Below are 23,360 nucleotides of genomic sequence, written 5' to 3' on the forward strand. Positions count from 1 at the left end.
ATTGGGTTTAACAAATATTTCACAGCATAAACAGTATTTGAAGCATGTATCATCATATACATTTGGAGGGGCTCTCTTTATGAGTGAATCTGTTCCTATTGAGATACGGCTACTGCAATGGCTATGCTTGTCCTTTAGGTCTCTGTGCAAAGACTGCCAAAAGGTGCCAGATTTTGTGGGGGTTGTGTAATATGGACACAAAGGACACCAAACATATTTTCATGTAACTTTAGGCAGCACTTGAACTCCTACCTGGAAAGGCTAGTATTATCAGGATAAAACAAGCATGGGATCGTAAACAGATGCAGGCCACTCCAAACACATATGATTTATTTAGAATTGATATTTTAAATAGTTTCAGTGACCCAAATTACTTTAAAAAAAACAACAAATGACATTTCAGGTTCATAGACGTGGTTGGATTATTCTTTAATGGGACATTTCACTGGGACACAAAAGAAACAACAATATAATGTCCTATGATGATTTTCAAACTTTATTTTCTGCCCCGAGAAAATATCACAAAAAACCAAATAGGTACCAAAAGGAGTCTTTTGGGAAAGGAAGCTCTTCATATTGCTTTCTAGCAAACCTACCCCCATCCCCATATATCTGCTCAAGCAGCACAATGACAGGCACTCCTCAGAATAAGGGAAACTGTCACAATGTAGGGTCTTTGGGGGGTATGCAGTAAAAGAGGAACATGCAGTGATCCTCAGGGCTCCAAGTGGAACTCTGAAGGTTATAAGTTAAGGTGCACTATGCTAGGAGAAATCTGCTGTGAAATCTGGTTTGTTCTCTAAATTTGACAGATTATCAGGGTGGACAAAAAAAAGTTGATGAGATATTAAGTTACATTAAGAAATATAAATATTGATCCACGTGTTAACACAAATTACAACTCAATCTCATTGTTCAGAAATATTGTTCATACCTAAGTTTATTTTAAAAAAAAAATCTGCAAAGTCAAACAAGTCTACAATCCGGGTTTGTGAGAGAGAAGCAAGAAATGGGACAAGTCACCTAGGGAATAGTTTTGTTACTTTTTAAATAAACTAAATAGTTTTCAGATTTGTTCTGCTGAACTCAGTCAACAATTTTTATTCTTTATCAGGATATCATGGATCATTTCTTCTATTAACCTGGAATTGTTTATTATAGTGACTTGGAAGCACCACTGCAGATAAAGTTGTGTCATGACATCTGTTTTAAGGTCAGTCTTTCTAAGGCTATGTCTACACTGGCAGAGTTTTTTTTTTTTTTTTTTTTTTTTTAAACCAAAAATTTAGTCAATGAGCAAAAAGCACTAAAAGAAAATCATTGTTGCACGTTCACACTGTCTTCCTCTATCGGCATAGTCCACACTTGGGGCAGTAGCATCAATAGTGAGAGCAATGAACTGTGGGTAGCTATCCCACATTTCAGCTCTCCACCGTCTACTGCTATGTATTGTGGGACGATGGAGTGGATCGCAGCACATCATGGGTCCGGGCTCAATGTCCCATGATACCTTGCTTTCCATCACACCATTCCATGTGCTTCAGTCTTCGGTTCGTGGCATTTTTAAACATCCCTTCTTTTCTGCTTGCCCCACCATCTGTCTGAAAGAATGGAACTGCACTGCTCTCCCATGCTCTGCTAGCGGTCAGTAGCACATCCTGAATGGCAATGCAATGAATTGTGAAGTTCTGAACATAATGGGATGCACAGTTGCCTGATGTGCTGTCTGACATCGATAGGAGCAACATTCGATTATTTTTGGAATTCACGACACAGCTGAACATGGTGTACCCTCGCTTTTCAGCTCAGGAAACTAGCACTGAGTGGTGGGATTGCATCATTATACATGTCTGGGATGACTAGCAGTGGCTGCAAAACTTTTGGATGAGGAAAGCCACCGTCAGGAATAGTATCCCTGATAATGTCACGGCAAACCTGGTGGCTGAACTTTGTCCTCGTCCACAACCATTTCAGATTTGGGGACAATTTATGCCTTCAGGTCAGCGGGCCTGCTATGGCTACCACCCACATGGCCCCACAGTATGCCAACATTTTTATGGCTGACTTAGAATGCTTCCTCAGCTCTCATCCCCTAACGCCCCTGCTCTACTTGCGCTACTTTGATGACATCTTCATCATCTGGAACCATTGGAAGGAGGCCCTTGAGGAATTCCACCAGGATTTCAACAATTTCCACCCCACCATCAACCTCAGCCTGGACAAGTCCACACAAGAGATCCACTTCCTAGACACTACAGTGCTAATAAGCGATGGTCACATAAACACCACCGTATACCAGAAACCTACTGACCACTATACTTACCTACATGCCTCCAGCTTTCATCCAGACCACACCACACGATCCATTGTCTACAGCCAAGCTCTAAGATAAAACCACATTTGCTCCAATCCCTCAGACGGAAACAAACACCTAAAGGACGTCTATCAAGCATTCTTAAAACTACAATACCCACCTGCTGAAGTGAAGAAACAGATTGACAGAGCCAGAAGGGTACCCAGAAGTTACCTAGTACAAGACAGGCCCAACAAAGAAAGTAACAGAACACCACTAGTCGTCACCTACAGCCTGCAACTAAAACCTCTCCAGCGCATCATCAGGGAGCTACAACCTATCCTGAAGGACGATCCCTCACTCTCACAGACCTTGGGAGATAGGCCAGTCCTCGCCTACAGACAGCTCCCCAGCCTGAACGAAACTCACCACACAACAAAAACACTAACCCAGGAACCAAACCCTGCAACAAACCCCAGTGCCAACTCTGTCCGCATATCTATTCAAGGGACACCATCATAGGACCTAATCACACCAGCCACACCATCAGGGCCTCGTTCACCTGCACATCTACCAATGTGATATATGCCATCATGTGCCAGCAATGCCCCTCTGCCACGTGCATTGGCCATCAGTCTCTACGCAAAAGAATAAATGGACACAAATCTGACATCAGGAATTATTAAAAAACCAGTAGGAGAACACTTCAATCTCCCTGACACCCAACAACAGACTTAAAAGTGGCAATTCTTCAACAAAAAAACTTCAAAAACAGACTCCAACATGAAATTGCAGAACTGGAATTAATTTGCAAACTGGACACCATCAAATTAGGCCTGAATAAAAACTGGGAATGGATGGGTCATTACGAAAACTAATTTCCCCCTACTGTTACTCACACCTTCTTGTCAACTGTTTGAAATGGGCCACTCATTACCACTGCAAGAGTGATTTTTCCTCCCTTAGTATTCTACTGTTAATTGAATTGTCTCATTAGACTGACCCCTCACTTGGTAAGGCAACTCCTATCTGTTCATATACTATGTATATATACCTGCCTACTGTATTTTCCACTCCATGCATCTGATGAAGTGGGTTCTAGTCCATGAAAGCTTATGCCCAAATAAATTTGTTAGTCTCTAAGGTGCCACAAGGACTCCTTGTTTTTCTTCCTGGAACTGTGTGCTGAGCTCGCCCCAGCCCTGCAGCGCAGGGACACCCAAATGAGAGCTGCCCACTCGGCGGAGAAGCACATGACAATCACAACGTGGAAGCTGGTGACTCCAGAGTGCTACTGGTTAGTCGCAAATCAGTTTGGAGTCGGGAAGTCGACTGTTGGGGCTGCGTTAACGCAAGTGTGGAGGACTATTAATCGCATCCTGGTGCAAAGGACCATGACTCTTGGCAATGTGCATGAAATAATGGATGCCTTTGCGGAAATGGGTTTCCCTAACTACGGAGGGGTGACAGATGGCACTGGACCACCTTGCGACAGCGTATATCAATAGGAAGTGGTACTTCTCCATGGTGTTGTGGTACTTGTAGATCACCACAGGCATTTCACTGACATCAATGCGGGGTGGTCTGGAAAGCTGCATGACGCACATATTTTTAGGAACACTGGCCTATACAGAAAGTGGTAAGCAGGAGCTTTCTTTCCAGACCAGAAGATTACAGCACGGGATGTTGAAATGCCCATAGTGATTCAGGGTGACCCGGTGTACCCCTTAATGTCATGGCTCATGAAGCCTTACACGGAAAACTTATATAGCAGTAACGTTCAACAACAGGCTGAATAGATGCAGGATGACCGTGGGATGTGCATTTGGCAGATTGAAGGCACACCGGTGATGCCTTTATAGCAGGTTAAATCTCAACAAAGATAATATTCCCATTGTCATAGCCACATGTTGCATGTTGCACAATATTTGTGAAGGTAAGGGTGAAAAGTCTGGTTGGGGTGGATTGCTGAGATAGAATGCCTGGCTGCTGCTTTTGAGCATCCCTCCCGCAAGCAGCAGCATCACATTCATATTTTGTTTCCTCCCCCATTGACCCACTTACCATTTACAAGTGTACATCCCATTCTGCGCCTCAAATTATGAGTTTTGGCTTCTGGGGTTTCATCTGACTCCATTTTAATATTAGTAGCCTTAAAAAATAAATGGTCGTATTTAGTAATTGAACCTCAATTCTTCAGTTCTGAATGTTATATTTGTAACCAAGATACTGTTCATCACAAACTACATTGTTCAGAGGTAAAGAAGACTTACTTACCTATAGCTTAAATAGATCATCAGTAGAGACCCACACTCTCAACATGTACCTGCACACTCAAAAGACCAGAACCTTTTAAAGAACTGACCCTTGGAGACCTCGTGGCCTCTGCTTCAAGCTGTCATGCTCCATGGAAAGGCCACTTGAAGGGCCCTCATCATCAGTTCCTTCCACCTCCTCAACGGCTGTTTAGGTTCTGAATAAGTGGGGATGAAGGGTGTGGAGCATTCATCTAAATCAATAACCTATTTGAAATACTTATGCTACAAGCAAGTAACTCTTCTTAGTCCTTCCAATATTATCACTACCGATCCCCACTCTTAGGAGGATCAAGAAGGCTAACATCTAAAAGACTGTAAGACTGCTCTACTGAAACAGGCCTCCAACCTCACACCACATCAGAAAAACAATGCTGCATGGAAAGGTGGACTGAGCTCCAAGTAAAAGCTCTGCAAATCTCCACAATGAACACATTTCTATGGCAGGCCCTGGAGGTAGCCTTGAACCTGGTAAGAAAACACCCCAAAACCCCAAAAGACTAGTATGACTAGTAAGTCTAAAATCCACTTTTGGATACAAATCTCAATCCACTTGGATAAACACCAAGAGAAGATGGCTAATGGTATTAGGCTCAGAGGACAAGCTACAGTCAGTCTGGGAAGCATTCAGTGATTTTGTCCTATTAAGATAAGAGGTCTTTTAGTATGTAAAAAGTTTGTAACCTGGCTTCCCTTAGAAAAGAGAATATGGCCTAGGGAAAAATGTATCGTGTGAATCAGATGATAGACAAGTCTCAGGGAATAAAAGTTTAGCATGGGGATGCAGTACTACCTTATTCTTACAGGAGATGAGGCATTACAGTTCATCCATCAGTCCTGCTATTGCCAGACATTTTGTGAATACTCTCAGTGCCATGGAATCCAAAGAGCAGAACCCTCTACTGATAATGGCTGAGCATCTCTGTGAATCACAGGTACTTCCTGTGGGGGCCTGGTAGCTATCTATATGCAAGTATGTATCCTGTAAGGTTGGAGACTGAAACAAGATTTGTGCTCAGAGAGAAGGAATAATGGAAGCAAGAGTTACTATCCTAAACCTCAGATGGTCTCCTCAGGTCTAGGGTAGGACAAAGACCCCCTTTCTTCTTCAGAATGATGGGAAGCCTCTGCCCCTGAACTCTACTAAAACATCCCCTATGGCTCAAAGATGACGCAAAGTGGCCAGGCTCTTGTGAGAAGGGTCTCTACATAAGAATGACTATACTGGGTCAGACCAAAGGTGCATCTAGCCCAGTATCCTGTCAAATGATGCATCTCATCTCACATTCCCAGCTTCTGGCAAACAGAAGCAACCCAACAGATTTAGTTGAGGTTGGTCTTGCTTTGAGTAGGGGGTTGGACTAGATAACCCCCTGAGGTCTCTTCCAACCCTAATCTTCTATGATTCTATGACACCATCCTTGCCCGTCCTGGCTAATAGCCACTGATGGACCTATCTGTCATGACCGTATCTATTTCTTTTAACCCTGTTAGTGTCCTGGCCTTTAGAACATCCTCTGGCGAGGAGTTCCACAGATTGACTGTGCATTGTGTGAAGAAATACTTCCTTTTGTTTTAAACTTGCTGCTTATTAATTTCATTTGGTGACCCCCTAGTTCTTGTGTTCTGAGAAGGAGTAAATAACACTTCCTTATTTACTTTCTCCACACTGGTCATAATTTTAGAGACCTCAATCATATCCCCCCTTCATCATCTCTTTTCCAAGCAGAAAAATGCTAATCTTATTAATCTCTCCTCATATGCCCCATATCCCTAACCACTTCTGTCCATCTCTGCATCTTTTCCAATTCCAAGTCCTGAAGAGGGACAAGGAAGGGAGATAGAGGTAGGGTTTAAAGAGCAGAATTGTATGTGTTAGCCATGGATGATGATCTCCAACATCCATTTATCCTATGGTATGGCAGAACATACCCAATGGAACTGAGCAAGGTGGCTTCCGAATGCTATACTCTCTGGACTGGATCTGATGTGGCTCCCAACAGTCCTGTCAAATTTGCTGAAATGTCATATGGATTTTCACTGCCAAGAAAGAGGAAGGCTGGTGCCTTATGTTGTACTTTGGCTTGGCACAGTACTTGTGTTTCCAGGAATAACAGGACAGCATTGTTGCTCGACTGGGGTTGAGGACAATATGGCTTGCACTATGTGTGTAAATCCTGTATGGCGGCTTTTGAGTCTTAATAAGTGCAGAGCATTGTCTATATGCTCTTAATAGCGCTCTCCTCTCAAAGAACAAGTCCTCCCTCATGGCATGTACTCCTCTTGGGCTGACTGGAACCATGTAATGTTTAAGAAAAGTTTTGTAAATGAGTTCCAATAGTTCATGGATTAGGGACCGAATCTTATGGGGTTCCACAGGCTTCTGTATAGATTATTTAGGTTAATCTTTCTATCTACCCAATGGGACTCGGTGCTTAGTCTAGAAGATACCATCAAAGATGCTTAGTTTTGCAGTTCTCAAACTGTGGATTTGTGTCTCCAGAGGTAACATGCTTGTTAACAGCAAAAATGTTTTAAAATAAATAAATATATAGAGGTGATAAATAACAGACCTCAACCCTATTGTGCCTCTGCAAATTTGTGTACACAGAATCAATCTCTTACCTCTCTCTAAAAGTGCAAAGTTTCAAAACGTTCAATGAATAGAAAATTGTTGGGGGAGGACTAGATCTGGACAAGGAGAAGAAGTCTGGAGATAAATGTGAGAAGTGAGGGACATATGCTTGTTTTGTTAAAATATTATGTTTGCTGTTGAAGAAAAAAAAATCCACAATACTTAACGCTGTTGTTTTAGTTAAATAAAACAATTTAAATATCTGTCTGGTGATGTTCTCCTCCTAATACAACATGGCAAGAAAATCCTCCAAATACTAATGATTAACCTGTTGAATTGGAGATAGTTCACCTCCCAATGACTTCATAAATATGTGCTTCAATTACCTTTGGTAAATGAAATAACCAATCATTCATTTTCTAATATAGCTGTAAAACTAATCTGAAAAGTTTTCAAACCTATGAGTTGTCAAGAATATGTATTAAGATTATAACAACCAACAAGAATATACTTTTATGTAGAAAACCATGATTAAATTGATTATTAATTAAATTAAATTAAATTAAATTCCTGGCTAGTAATTTAAATCAAATCCACCCTGGTCAAGGAGTCTCTCATTTATGAGGAAGCCAATCCTAGCTTGGCTAGAGGCTGACAAGATGTCAAAAATCTGGTGGGATTTCTCCTACATGACCAATCTCTCTTTCCAGAATCTCAGCAATCCTCACCAGGTGCTTCTGGAACCACGCAGGAAAGCCAAGGCAAGGAAGCTACCCACTGAATCAGTGGCAGAGCCATAACTCTACCTCAGGACATCCTAGGTATGTCTACACTGCAATTAGACACCTGTGGCTGGCCCATGCCTGCTGACTCAAGCTTGTGGGGCTCAGGCTAAGGGGCTGTTTAATTGCAGCGTAGACCAGTCAGGCTCAGGCTGCAGCCCGAGCTCTGGGACCCTCCCACCTTACAGGCCTCAAGCATAAAACTATCCTCTCTTCTTGCAGTTCCCTGCCTTATTCACAAACCAACTTCTAGCAAGAAGTCTTATTCAGTACATGATCTCAGTTAATCCCCTGATACAGTCCATGTATGTAGCAAAAATTCTGTGTAAAGATAGCTGTATGTGATCATATTATCTATGCATATATACATGGGGGCAGATTTAAGGCTCTACTGGCAACTTGAATTCTGGCCTTCAGTAACTTTTGAGTGCTTCATTTTGAAAGCTAAATATTCTTATAATGTTGGGGTTGTTTTTTTTTATTTAAAGTGGAAGTGAAATTTGTGTCTGCCATATTAAAAATCTGGATTTATTCCCATTGGTTAATCTTTCGGTAGGATACAGTGCCTCTCTCAATAATAACGGTCTCCTGGTTCCCAGCCCAAAGCACCTTATCTACGCCAAAGGATGGAGGAGGGGAAGAAACAGCAGCAAAAGCATCCATTTTTTCTGCATTTCATTTAGGAGGTTTAGTTCTGTGGGCGTAGGTGCTGGAAAGGACAGTTACGTGTTCCGTAACTGGCGTTCTTAGAGATGTGTTGCTCATGTCTATTCCACAGTAGGTGTGCGTGATCGCCACGTGCACCGGTGCCGGAAGTTTTCCCCCTAGCAGTACCCGTAGAGGGAGTGCTGCTGCGACCCCTGGAGTGGCGCCTCTATAGCACGCTATAAGGGAAGCCACGTGCTCCCCCCACCTTCAGTTTCTTCTTGCCAGACCAACTCCGACAGAGGGGAAGGAGGGCAGGATGTGGAATAGACATGAGCAATGCATCTCGAAGAATGCCAGTTACGGAACAGGTAACTGTCCTTTCTTCTTTGAGTGACTGCTCATGTGTATTCCACAGCAGATGATTGCAAGCTATGCCTGATGGAGGTGGGTAGGAGTTCACAGATTCCCTGGCTGAAGCACAGTTCTACCGAAAACTGCATCATCCCTGGAGTATGAGACAATCGCGTAGTGAGAGGTGAACGTGTGCACTGAGGACCAGGTAGCAGCTCTACAAATGTCCTGGATAGGGACATGGGCCACAAAGGCAGCCGACGAGGCCTGAGCCCTTGTCAAGTGCGCCCTCACGATAGGTGGTGAGGGAACCCCTGCTAGGTCGTAGCATGTGTGGATGCACAAATGTAATCCACCAGGAAAGCCTCTGGGTGAAGATCGGTTGACCCCTCATGCGCTCGGCTGAAGCAACAAATAGTTGTGAAGACCTGTGGAACCTGCCCAGAGGAAGGGAGGCTGTGGCTGTGGAGGCATCCAGGAGAGCGCCTATGAATTCTATGTGCTGTACCGGAATTAGTGTCAACTTGGCCTTGTTTACTAGGAGGCCTAGGTTGGCACACGTAGCCAAGAGCAGCCCCACATGGTCCTGTACCTGAGACCACGAGCTGCCCTTGAGCAGCCAGTCATCGAGGTAGGGAAATATCTGGACCCCCTGGCATCTGAGGTTCACTACCGCCATACACTCTGTGAACACCCTGGGCACGGTGGACAGGCCAAATGGGAGGACTGTAAACTGTTAGTGGTCCTGTCCCACCAGGAAACGAAGGAAGCATCTGTGCCCCTCAAATATATGGATATGGAAGTATGCGTCCTGAAGGTCCAGGGCCACATACCAATTGCCAGGGTCTAGAGCGGGTATGATACATGCCAGAGAGACCATGCGGAACCGGCATTCAGCCAGGAACTGATTGCGGTCTCGTAAATCCAGGATAGGCCTGAGCCCCCCTTTCGCCTTTGGGATAAGGAAGTAACAGGAGTAAAACCCCTTTCCCCGAAATTCCCTTGGAACTCTCTCCACAGCTCCCAAGCTGAGGAGCCGACCCACTTCCTGCTCTAGCAGGGATAAATGTAACGGGTCTCCCCTGCCGTCCGGAGAAGGGGGGTGGGAGTGAGACAAATTGTAGCGTGTAGCCCTGGGAAATGGTGTGGGGACCCAACGGTCCGATGTAATTCGGGACCATTCCGCAAGGAACACACACAAGCAGTTGCTGAAGGCAAACTTTATTGGTAGGAGGGTTCCCTCGGGGGTACCCTCCTGCAATCAGTGAAAAGCACCTCTTGCACCTCGAGGGCCCAGGTTGTGGGGCAGAGCAAGACTGCCTTTGAGGTCGCCTCCTTTGGGTCTTGGACCTCTTGTAGGCGGGCTCATATTTTGGCTGGGGAGATGGGGCAGGAGCCTGCGGCTTAGGCTTTTCCTTGCCATCAAACGGAAGATCCTGCATCAGAGACTGCGCTTCCGTGGAGAGCCCGGACAGCAGTAGCCAAGACGCCCTGTGAATGGACACCGCCGAGGCCATAGACTGAGCAGCCATGTCAGCTGCATCCGATGCGGCTTGCAGAGCAGCCTTTGCAGCAGCGGCACCCTCCTCTATAAGCACTTTAAATTCCTTCCTTTCACTGTCTGGAAGGGAGGGTTCGAATTTAGGCAGTGACCCCCACAGGTTAAACTCATAATGGCTGAGGAGGGCTTGGTGGTTGGCCACCCGGAGCTGGAAACTGAACGATGAATAAAGTTTCCTACCAAACGAGTCAAGCCTTCTAGAGTCCTTATTCTTGGGTGTGGGTCCTGGTTGACCATGTCTCTCCCTATGGTTTACAGACTCCACCACTAAGGAGTTGTGGGCTGGATGGGTATAGAGATACTCGTGCCCTTTTGTGGGCACAAAATATTTGCACTCTGCCTTCTTTAATATTGGTGCAAGGGAGGCCGGCGTTTGCCAGAGGGCATTGGAAATCTTAGCCACCCCTTTGTGCAGTGGCAGGGCCACTCTGCCCGGTGCCAAAGGCGAGAGGACACTGAAGAGCGAGTCTGAGGGTCCCCCAATCTCCTCAGCTTGGAGATGGAGGCTCAACACTACTCACTTCAGTAGCTCTTGGTGAGCCCTGAAGTCCTCCTGCGGTGCGGAGGGAGGTGGGGCTGCAACCTTGTCATCCGGCACGAGGGAGGTGGCCAGTATGGAGCTCTGCAATTCGGTCGGTGCCACAGAATCTACCCCTTGGTCAGACTCCGCATGCAGTGCCGAGGATCCGTGGCCCGCCGATCTATCCCTTGGAGGCCTGGATAGTGAGGTGGAGGGAGCCTCCAAAGCCCCTGCTTCCAAACGAGTTCCTGGCTGGGCATGTGCGGGGGGTCAGGGGGTCCACTGGCACCACTGGCCCTGCCATGGGGGCCCTTGCCATTGACTATGCTGCGGCACTGGCGGCACCAGCTGGTCAGGTTGGCTGGGCTGAGATGTAGGGGGCCTCGTGTGGGTCGAGGTCAGGGTTACCAACGACCTATCGGTACCATGGGAGCGGTACGATCGATAGTGCCGAAAACAACGTCTGCCACATGACCGGGACTCTGATGTTGAGAAACAGTGCCGTCTCAAGCTACTTCTCCTCGAGACGCTACAGCACCGAGACCTACCACGACGCGGAGATGGCGACCCCCGCCAGGAGTCATGGGTGTGGTGCCTCGAGGAGAGAGAGCTGGAGCGCAAACAGCGATGGCACCTGTGTTGGGAGTGGCTATGGTACCTCCGACAAGAAGGGAAGTGCCTACAGCGCCTATGCCTGTCCTGTCAGTACTCTCTGCGTGGCATGGAACAGTGCCTGGAACTCCAATCCAACAGCACCCGACCAGACAACCTGGTGGGTGACAAAAGCGGAGGCTGGAGACTGTGTCCTGACAGGACACTGAGCAGCAAGCGTGCCCGAGAGCGGTCTCTTGACCGGGATCTGCGTTGGGTTGGAGTCGACTGTCTAGAGCCCAGCAGTGGCTTGCCTCTAGAGCGGGCCCCGGGTACCTACAGAGTCATAATGTCTCGGGCCGCCTGCAAGGCCTCTGGAGTCGACGCCACTAGGCTGCTCCGCTCAACATGAGTCGGAGCTCTGGAGCCCGGAGGGGGAGGGGGAGAGACTGCGGCTGCCCGACGTGGGTCTAGCCTCTTCCCCCTGCTTTCTCTCAACGCTGCTGAGATGACGGGGCCTTTCTCTGTTTCTTAGACTGAGAGTGGTGCCAGCCACCAGAAAGTGCCGGGGGATCACTGTGCACCGAAGACGAGGTGCCCAGTGCCGAATCTGCTCGGTGCATCGGGGTTGGAGCCAGTGCCGACTCCATGAGAAGGGCCCGAAGTCTAATGCCTCTTTCTTTTTTAGTTCTAGGCTTAAAAGGATCTGCAGATCTTACAGCGGTCACTAATATGGGATTCACCCAAGCAGCGGAGACAGTCAGCATGCGGGTCACTTCTGGGCATCGAACGCCTGCAAGAGTCGCACGATTTAAGCCCTGGGGCCCGGGGCATGCCCCAGCCCAAATGCTAACTAACTGAACTGAAACTTGTTGAACTAACTAACAGGTACCACTAACAATGAACAACGAGTTCTCGGACGAGCTAAAGCGAAGCAAAGCTGGAGCAGTAGTTCCAAAGCACCCTCACTGACGGTAAGAAGGAACTGAGGGTGAGGGGAGCGCACGGCTCCCCTCATAGTATGCTATAGAGGCACCACTCCAGGGGGCACAGCAGCGCTCCCCCTACAGGTACTGCTAGGGGAAAAACTTCCGGCACTGGTGCACGTGGCAAGCACGCACACCTACTGTGGACTACACATGCGCAAGCACTCGAAGAACTAGGAGTGTGGAGGGGGAGAAGGGTGCTGGTGTTCCATCACCCTGTCTGTGGGGCATGCTGAAGGCAGGATGCCAGGGTTGTGCACAGGCAGTGCTAGTGCAATGTTGAGCGTTTTGGTCTCCAAGCCAGACAGAAGCTGTAGTGAGCATAAACAAAGGGGAAATGGTGATTTTGTGTACCTTATAACTTAGCTCAGTCGCAATGGATTTTCATGGGGACAACAAAAAGCATTTCCTGATACTAGGGCTTTTCCTCTGCCAAATTTCAAAGTCCTTCTGCAAACCATGAAGGAATTAGAGCTCTCATCCCCTCCCCCAAAAGTCAAACATTTTTCTAATGGAAAGCGTCAGGCAAATTTAATACATGGATTGCTTCCTCTCCCTCAATAATTAGAATAAGGCTGCTGTTGTAGGAAGGCATATATGAAAAATAAGTAGGTTTAGGACAGCTGCTAATTATATTTAGTCCTGAATAATTACAAGAATTACATTTAGCCCTGAATGTAATTAAGTTAGTATTTCATAGTCCTGGGCCAGCTGCTGTGAAGTTTCTGGCAGAGATTTTCAGAACTGATTGTGATTTTAGGCGCCTCCATTTTTGGATACCCAACTTGAGACATCTTAACATTTTCAGAAACTGGTGCTCAGCACTTTCGGAAAATCAAGTTCTTTAGAATTACCTCAAATTGAGAGCCCCTATATTGAATCACCTGTCAAGTCCTCTACACTTGTAGCAGTGGCAATCCCAGTCACCAGTCTATGATAAAAAACCTAAGTATTAGCAATTATACTCTCCCAACAAACCAAACCCCTTCCAAAGAACAGATTAGTAGATTCCAAAAGAGACAATTGCGATCATCTGGTCTGACCTCCTGTATAAACACAAGCCATAGAACTTCCCCAAAATAATTCTTTTGAACTAGATTAGCATGTAAATTTTAAAATAAATAAATAAATAAATAAATAATCTTGATTTAAAAATCGCCAGTGACGGATAATCTACCATGACCCTTGGTGAATTGTTCCAACAGTTAATTACCCTTACTGTCAAACATTTATGCCCTATTTCCAGTCCGAATTTGTCTACCTTCAACTTGACAGCCATTGAATCTTTATGTACCTCTATCTGCAAAACTGAAGAGCCTATATAAAAAGATTAATTCCCATTTCGGTACTTATAGACTGTGATATAGTCATCTCTTAACATTCTCTTTGTTAAGCTAAAGAGAGTATTTCTAATTTACGCAGTGTGGTTTAAGGACATGAAGTTACTCAGACATATTGGTGTATTACATCGTTACAAGGTGAATTAGCATTAAAGGGGACACAATTAAAAGTATTTTAAAAAACTCCACAAATGTCATTACCTATGTCACACATCCCACCCCTTGGATTTTATGGGTGAGATTTTTGGGATGTATGCACCTAACTCCTTTAAGTGGGTTGAAAATTCCAGCCTTTTTATTATTTATATTATATCAATGTCTAGGAGACCTACTGAAAATTAGGGCCTCAATGTACAAGGCACAGTACAAACACACAATAAGTAATAGTCCCATGCCTTGAAGGAATTACAACCAAAATAATTTAAATATGTTTATTAAAACTGTTTATGATCAGTGTCTGAGTATGGACAATGAAAATGTTTAAGTCGGTTTCACTTGCTTATAGTTTGATATAAGCCGAGCAAACTTTCCATTAGAATTTTAAAGTTCATGGGAAAATTTCCATTAGATTTAGGCTTTGAGAGACTGTTTTCAACAAAACCTAATTTGGGTGCAAATTTCATTAATGTCCCTGCTGTCAATAAATAAGGACAAATTTTTACCCAAAACCTAAAAATTCCAACAGCTATTCATCATCCCCACCCCACACAAATTACTATACAACTGTATTGCAAGTATAGGGGATGGGGATGTAGGCAATGTGACCTAATGGTCACAGCTGGGCTGGGGTCTACATGTCAGGGACAGTAGTCACTGAGCAGGAGTTAGAGAATCACTAGAGCCAGGTTCAGTAAGCAAGAGTTGGGGTCAGAATCAGGCTGAGATCATAGACCAGAGATTAGGAGACAAGGTGAAGTCTGAGTCACAGCAGGCCAAAATCTGTGTGCCTACCCACCACACAACTTCCTGGGTTAATCCCCAGGGTTAAATAGGGCATAGGCCAATCAGAGGGCTGCAGAGTACTGTCACTCTGGCTCCCTTGAGTGGTACTTTCTATGGCACCTACTTTCCACAGTGCACCCCAACTGTAGCTCTGCATGGCCTCCTAGTGCCACTGTAGGAACGTCAGCCAGTGCAGACTCTGCAGACCCAGCTCCTAGTTCACAGACCCTTACAGCAAAAGAAGTGGTAAAAGCCAATTGCTGAAGCTTGTCTCTCTCATCAGAAAAAGTTGGTCCAATAAAAGATATTACCTCACCACCTTGTCTTTCTAATTATCAGCTAAGATATTTTAAAATATGCTGGACAAAAAGCTTGAGAATACAAGCACTAGATCCTCATCTAGGACAATGGAGTAAGTAAATCTAGTTAATATTTTCTGCTCTAATTTCTAGGATTTAACCCCTGTATTTTGTGTAGAAACCCAATTTAGAATTATTTTAAAATCTTTTATATCTTATAAGAACGATTTAGCATAGCCAACTTGCTTTTTCCTTTATTTGGTCTCCTAACACTGAGATCATCATATATTAGCTAAGGCAGTGTAGCAAGGCATCTGCCCCACTCCTGGAGAACAGGTGTTAAAAGCAGCCAAGCTAGGCTGATTGGGGAAGCAACCACAGCTGTGGCCAGCTCAATTAGGGCCCAGCTGGCCCTGATAAGAGGGATGTGGGCCAGAAGCTGGAGGAGTCTCACTCTAGCCCTGGAGTGAGAAGGGCTAGCTTCCTGGGAGCAAGGTACCGGAGGTGGAGCAGTACTGGGGAAGAGCAAAGGGAGCTGGGGAGCTCCAGCCTGGTGAAGGCCCACAGAGGTACTGGAGCTGCAGAGATACAGCCTGGGAATAGGCAAAGGCAGCAGGTCCTAACCCCTTGCCAATGATGAGTGGCCAGTACAGACTGCAGTCTGCCCCAGAGAAAGGGGGTTAGGTGATGACTGGCAGTAGCCACTGAGGCAAGGTGAGTTTAGAGGGTTGGGGACTCCCCTGGGAAGGAAGACCCTGAGCAAGGGGTACTGCTGGGGTAGAACCCTGAGGTAAAGGGCACTGGGGTCCAGGAGGGACACGGGGCCAGCGGCAGGCAAGACACCGGCCTGCAGAGGGCACGCCATATGCTGGAGAAGACCTGTGACATTGCACACTCTATGATTTTATGAAAATATGCTAATGTAACTGGAATATGCTTCATGCAAAAGGTCTTGTAAGGTATCATTACAAAGCTTATAATGTACTGAGTGCTGTCATCCTATTTGTATAAATGTACCACTCTTGTATCTGAAACTAGAAATATGAAATAAAACTCTGAGGGCCTATTGTAATTATGCAAAGTGTAGGCCATTAATGTTGGTTTGGAATCTTGCTGATTCCCATTAACCAGGACAATTATCTGCAGATGGCTCTGTTTTACTTGTAAGGCTCCCTGTATGCCTGTGTGCTGGCAAGTGGATAATGAAGTCTTACAGTGACGTGTGATCAGTGGTTTCCCCAGGAATTGAAATTAGGGGGGGGTGTTCGAATTTATAGGGGGGGTGTCAAGACCAATGAGATATATAAAAGAGAGATGAATAAAGTAAATGTTTTGTTAGGATTATGCAAATTTAACATAAGAATAATGCAAGTTACACCAAAACACATAACAGATCTAGATTTCTAAAAAAAAAATATAATTTAAAAAAATGTATTTAATTTAAATTGACTTTTGAAAAGTAAGCCATCATGGGGTAAGAGGGAAGATCCTCTCATGGATCAGTAACTGGTTAAAAGATGGGAAACAAAGAGTAGGAATAAATTATCAGTTTTCAGAATGGAGAGAGATAAATAGTGGTATCCTTGAGGGGTCAGTACTGGGACCAGTCCTATTCAACATATTCATCTGGAAAAATGGGTAAACAGTGAGGTGGCAAAATTTGCAGATGATACAAAACTATTCAAGATAGTTAAGTCCCAGGCAGACTGCGAAGAGCTACAAAGGGATCTCACAAAACTGGGTGACTGGGCAACAAAATGGCAAATTAAATTCAATGTTGATAAATGCAAAGTAATGCACATTGGAAAACAATCTCAACTATATATACAAAATGAAGGAGTCTGAATTAGCTGTTAACACTCAAGAAAGAGATCTTGGAATCATTGTGGATATTTCTCTGAAAACATCCACTCAGTGATTCTGTTTGCTTTTTTAAAAAGAACAGGAGCACTGTAGATCTCTGAAAACATCCACTCCACGTGCAGCAACAGTCACAAAAGCAAACAATGTTGGGAATCATTATGAAAGGGATAGATAATAAGACAGAAAATATCATATTGCCTCTATATAAATCCATGGTACATGCACACCTTGAATAGTGTGTGTAGATCTGGTCACCCATCCTAAAAATATATATATATTGGAATTGGAAAAGGTACAGAGATGGGCAACTAAAATGATGAGGGGTATGAAACAGGAGGAGAGATTAAAGTGACTGGGAATTTTCATCTTAGAAAAGAGATGACTAATGGGGATATGATAGAGGTCTACAAAATCTTGACTGGTGCGAAGAAAGTGAATAAGGAAATTTTATTTAATCCTTCACATAACACAAGAACTAGCAGTCACCCAATGAAATTAGTAGGCAGCAGATTTAAAAAAAAACAAAAGGAAGTATTTCTTCACACAATATAAAGTCGACCCAGGGAACTCTTTGCCAGGGGATGCTGTGAAGACCAAAACTATAACAGGTTTTTAAAAAGAACTAGATAAATTCCTGGAGAACAGGTCCATCTGTGGCTATTAGCCAGGATGAGAGGGATGCAACGCCATGCTCTGAGTGTCCCTAGCCTGTTTGCCAGAAGCTGGGAGTGGGCGACAGGGGATGGATCACTTGATGATTCCCTGTTCTATTCATTCCCTCTGAAGCACCTGGCCTTGACCATTGTTGTAAGACAGGGTACTGGGCTATCTGGACCACGGGTCTGACCCAGTATGACCATTCTTATGTAAAAATTAATTATAATAAAAATGTTTAGTACAGAAACTCCCCAACATAATGACCTCCCAAGACAGCAACAATGTGAGATAACAACCTTGGCAAATACTGCATTTTAAAAATCTTGGCCTACTGGGAAACATATTTATATAAGTTTCCATTCCCAGTCACAAATCTAGCATTCTGGAGCAAAGTGACTAAAATATAGTCCAACCCATCAAATGTTTATTTAACATGCCCCTCACTTTTCCCTCCACCGCTCCACTCACCGGTGTTGTCCTTGGTCAGTGGAGACTCAGAGTTCAGAGGTGCTTTCATGTGAGTACACCTTCCAGGTGGGGGACAAAAAGGCACAGTTCGCTCTGGCCATGGCTGTTCGTTGTGCCACCGTTCACTCCACCACTCTGTTGCCAATGGCCCTGCACAGTCACCTTCTGCTGTCACCTACCACAGTGACCTCTGCGAGTTGGTCTCTTGAGGTTCCACCAGCTCTCAGTGATTTCAGCTGAGCCCTCAGTGCGGGAACCTCGCTGCTAGTGCAGTCTGGGCTGTCTCTTACACAAAAACACTGTATCCACAGGAACACTGTCCCCACAACAGGACTAAGCACTTAGACCTGATTGTCAGTGATTTCAGCTGCAGTGGTCACTTAACAAAACAAAATTGTTTTGTATCTATGGAGCCTAATCAGCTCTGTCTTTAAACAGTGGAGAGGGACAGGTTCCCCACCCTCTCTCTTGATGCCTTCAAATCATAAGAACATAAGAAAGGCTGTACCGGGTCAGACCAAAGGTCCATCTAGCTCAGTATCTGTCTACCGACAGTGGCCAATGCCAGGTGCCCCAGAGGGAGTGAACATAACAGGCAATGATCAAGTGATCTCTCTCCTGCCATCCATCTCCATCCTCTGACAAACAGAGGCTAGGGACACCATTCTTACCCATCCTAGCTAATAGCCATTTATGGACTTGGCCTCCATGAATTTATCCAGTCCCCTTTTAAACATTGTTATAGTCCTAGCCTTCACAACCTCCTCAGGTAAGGAGTTCCACAAGTTGACTAAGTTCCACATCACAGACTAAGTACAGTTCTACTGCCCTTTATTCATCAATAAGAACAACATTTCATTCCCCCTTCCTCCCACATTCAAGTGGTTTGTAACCCAACCCCAGCCAAAATCTATCACTTGGACAACACAGCTCTGTTTGCTGGATACCTAGGTAGATTAGGTGTGAATGTAAATATAATCTGTCCCTGAAGCCTTAGCCCCCAGCTCATCACTAGCTGTCAGGGAGAACTCATTTAGACTTTGCTTACAAATCATCATTTGAAATTATTAGGTTGGCCAACATCACCGAAATGAATGCACTGACACTGTCATAAAAAACAACAGCTGTATAAGGAAGCAAGGAAGCTAGTCTATGTTCATACTTTTCAAATCTATTATACTTTTTCAGATACACATATTTTATCATACACTGTATAAGCTTTTAAAGTGTGTATTAATGTTTCAGTTTAAATTCAGATTTCCAAACAGTCACTAAATTGGTATGTAACTAGCTCACAAAACTGGGGGGGGTGTTGGGAAAATTCAGGGGGGGTGTACACCCCCCCTGGGGGGGTGTAGGGAAATCACTGAATGTGATCATGTCCCCTGAACTGGAATCCATCTTTAACCTGGTGCTTTTCCACTGAAAAGGTGGAGGTGGGAACCCAGAGAGAGACAAAGGATTCCCGCCTTATGCAAAACATCTATAAATGGGTGGAACAGAACAAAGAGGAGCCATCATGAAGAATCCCCTAGCTACCACCTGAGCTGGAACAATGGCTGTACCAGGGGAAAGGATTGTGCCCAGACTAGGAAGGCGTCCAGTCGGTAAAAGAAACTTATTGAAACATCTCTCAGGGTGAGATTTTATCTGTACTCAATTGTATTACTGTATTAGGCTTAGATTTGCGTGTTTTATTCTGCTTTACTTGGTAATTCACTTTGTTCTGTCTGTTACTACTTGAAACCACTTAATAAGTAAAAAATAAAAGTAGGATTTAACTCAGTATGTACTAATACCCGGGGGGCGGGGGGCAAACAGCTATGCATATCTCTCTATCAGTGTTATAGAGGGCGAACAACTTATGAGTTTACCCTGTATAAGCTTTATACAGGATAAAACAGATTTATTTGGGTTTAGACCCCACTGGGAGTTGGACATCTGCGTGTTAAAGACAAGCACTTCTGTAAGCTGCTTTCAATTTAGCCAACAGCTGTTAGGGGACGTGGTTCAGACCTGGGTCTGGGTTTGAAGCAGGCTAGTGAGTCTGGCTCAAACCAGGCAGGGCACTGAAGTCCTAAGCTGACAGGGCAGGAAAGCAGGGGCAGAAGTAGTCTTGACACATTGGGTGGCAGCTCCCACGGGGGGTTCTGTGATCTAACCTGTCTCAAGAGCTAATCCCCAGATGACCAGCTGGAGGCACCAGGCCAGTGAGTCCTCGACCTTGCTATAGGTAGTAATTCAAACTCTGCACACATCTACAATGTAATCAGATAACTGAGAATATATTCCTCTTCCCCAGAAAAATCTCTCAGGGTATGGCTACACTTACAAATCTGCAGCGCTGGTAGTTGCAGCGCTGGTCGTCCAGCTGTGCAGGGCCAGCGCTGGTGTGTGGCCACACTCACAGCTACCAGCGCTGCAGTGTGGCCACATTTGCAGCGCTGTTGGGAGTGATGCATTATGGGCAGCTATCCCAGCATTCAAGTGGCAACAACGTGCTTTTCAAAAGAGGGAGGTGTGGGGCACTGTGACAGGGACGGGGGGGGAAGAGAGAGTGGATTTTTGGAACTGACACTGTGCAAAATCAGAAAATTTTCCCACCCCCTTACTGTTAACTGCAAACAGCCTGCATCCAACATACTCTCTTTCCCCTCTGCCCCTCCCCGTTTCTCTCAAGCAAAGCAAACACTCAACCCCTGTGAATCACGCAGGGAGGAGGATCTCATTTGATTGTTCACAGATTGATCACAGCAAACAGGAGCTGATAAGCAGCTCCGGTAGCAACGGCGCTCCGGAGGTTCACAACAAAACAAAGAGAGGCTGCATAACAAAACAAAGGGAGTAATTTAGTTAAAAGCATTCTGGGATACACCCTTATACCCTGGAGGCCAAGAACGGCGCTGGTGTGTGGCCACACTTGATGATCAGCGCTGCAGCACCAGCGCTGCAATACTTATTCCCCATGCTGAGTGAGGTGTACGGCCAGCGCTGCAGCCAGGGAGTTGCAGCGCTGGAAGTGCCCTGCAGGTGTGGCCACTTACTAATTGCAGCGCTGGAAAGCCTCCACCAGCGCTGCAACTCGCAAGTGTAGCCATACCCTCAGGCTGGTATTTTCTCTGAGATTTACTTTTTCTGTCAGGTGCTTCTATCCTAGACATTCAACTCATGTTAATTCCTCTGTCATTAATTCTTCCTATTGTCTTTAGACTCCCCTCCCCCCCCCCACTCAATTTCCCAATTCTGCACAGTTCAGAAAGGGCCTACAGTTGTCATCACAGTTTTCTTAGCTCTTAGCTCTTAACTTTTAAAATGTTTTATTTACCAACTGAGGTTTAGTCCTACGTACCTTAGAATTACAGACAAAAAACTACATTCAAAGAAGCTTGCAAAATCAGGCACTCAGAAGTTATTTCCTAACTGTATTAAAGATGCCTGTGCAATCTTAATTTAGTGCTCTTGTGAATATTGTATGCATTTTCAAATAGTCTTTAATTTACATAATCACATGCTACTTTTTCCACAGAACCCCTGCTTCATTAAGTACACAGGATAGACAGGTCCCAAGGAAAGTTGCATCAGTTTAATGCAGGTTTAACTCTTACTGAATTTGGTTTAGCTTGAATTAGTGAATTACCAAATTAAGATAAATCAAGTTAAGCAAGAATCAAGCCAGTTTAACCTAACTGAGAATAAGGCACTCTGATTCTGTAATAAGAGTGATAAACATTGAGGTAATCAGGAATAACTCCCCATGAAAAGGTTTAATAACCTGTTAAATTTATTACTGTGAATAAAAAGCTAAATTAGCTCCCCAAAGTTAATAGTTTGTGCCATTCTGGCTGGAAAACTGCTACTGCATTATTGTTTTCAAACTAAGATAATGCCCAACATTTATCCACTTATGTTTTCTCACCTCTGCTCTCATGCGTTTTGCTCGACGGGCAGGGGGACAAGTTTCAGATGGCTGAACGGACTGTCTCTGGGGAATATCGTGGGGTTTGTATTCCTTGTCCTTCGTATCACTGGTGAGGTCTGGCTTCTGCAAACACTAAAATACAGGCACAATTGTGATTACTTACTTTTCTCTACACCACTAACAGAATTCCACCTCACACAAAATTGTGTAGAACTTTTTCCGGGCTAGAGTGAAAAGAGTACATTACTTTCACTTTGCTGTAGAAACAAAATAATGAACAGTTGTTAGCTGTAACCACTGTAACAGTATCTGCTTAAACATGTAAACCACAATATGATTTGTTATTTCAATACAATGGTGGAAATAAAATGTAAGATTATGAAGGAAGTGTTTTGTTTTTAAAAAAGGGAAATTGGATTAATCTGTTAATATTGTTACTGGTCTGAAATTCTCCAGTGTAACATATTTCCATCAGACAATGTGGCACATTCATCAAAATCTAACATATGTCACAGAGACTATTCAATTTCCATGAGAGTGCAGTGGAAAACTGTCAGATTTCCTGGTATCTTGGCAGGCTGATGGGAAGTTGAGAGCATGAAGCCAATTCATCTGGTGGGCTGCTGTTCAGCAGGGCTTCCAACTCCTCCACAGCTCACCACATGCACCAGGCACCTGCAAGCTCTGAGAGCACTGGCAGCCCAGCCTCCCATGACAGCCAACTGTCCTCATAGACTTTAAGGCAGTGGTGGGGAACCTTTTTTCTGTCTTAGGCCATTGATCCTGGGGGGCAGGGGGGAATCAATTATGGGCCACCACAGCTCCAGCCACACCTCTGCTCTTCCCCCAGCCCAGATTCAGCTGCAGTTCCACTATGCCCCCTCCTCTGCCCTCAGCAAAGCTCTGCTCTCACTCCCTCTCCACCCCGAGGCCAGCTCTGCCTCTAACCTCAGTTGCTCACCCCCACCTCTAGTTCTGCGCCCAGCTCTGCCTTCAGCCCAAGCTCCTATGCTGAGGAAGCCTTGGCTGTGCAGTGATGGGAGGGCACACCATGGACAAATTCCATTACTGGTAAGAGAGGGTGCAACAGGAAAAGTTTGGGCACCAATGAATTAGACCTAACCATGTAGGCAAGACCCAACACACAGACACCTGGGATTAAGGGACATGATCATTCCCCTCTATTCGGCATTGGTGAGGCCTCATCTGGAGTACTGTGTCCAGTTTTGGGCCCCACACTACAAGAAGGA

General features: G+C 45.0%; 1 protein-coding gene across 4 annotated transcripts in view; it reads right to left on the bottom strand.

Annotated features, from left to right (window-relative positions):
* Positions 1-23,360, bottom strand: part of KDM5B (lysine demethylase 5B) — a 192,856-nt gene that overhangs the window by 110,527 nt on the left and 58,969 nt on the right. For all 4 annotated transcript variants that reach the window (XM_039518029.1, XM_039518031.1, XM_039518028.1 and 1 more), the window contains 2 exons: positions 22,108-22,242; positions 4,358-4,445 (listed from right to left, as the gene is read on the bottom strand). In XM_039518029.1, the coding sequence (XP_039373963.1) occupies positions 4,358-4,445; positions 22,108-22,242 (223 nt within the window). The remainder of the gene's footprint in view (positions 1-4,357; positions 4,446-22,107; positions 22,243-23,360) is intronic.

Source organism: Mauremys reevesii, unplaced genomic scaffold, assembly GCF_016161935.1.
Source record: "Mauremys reevesii isolate NIE-2019 unplaced genomic scaffold, ASM1616193v1 Contig2, whole genome shotgun sequence".
Taxonomy (NCBI): Eukaryota; Metazoa; Chordata; order Testudines; family Geoemydidae; genus Mauremys; species Mauremys reevesii.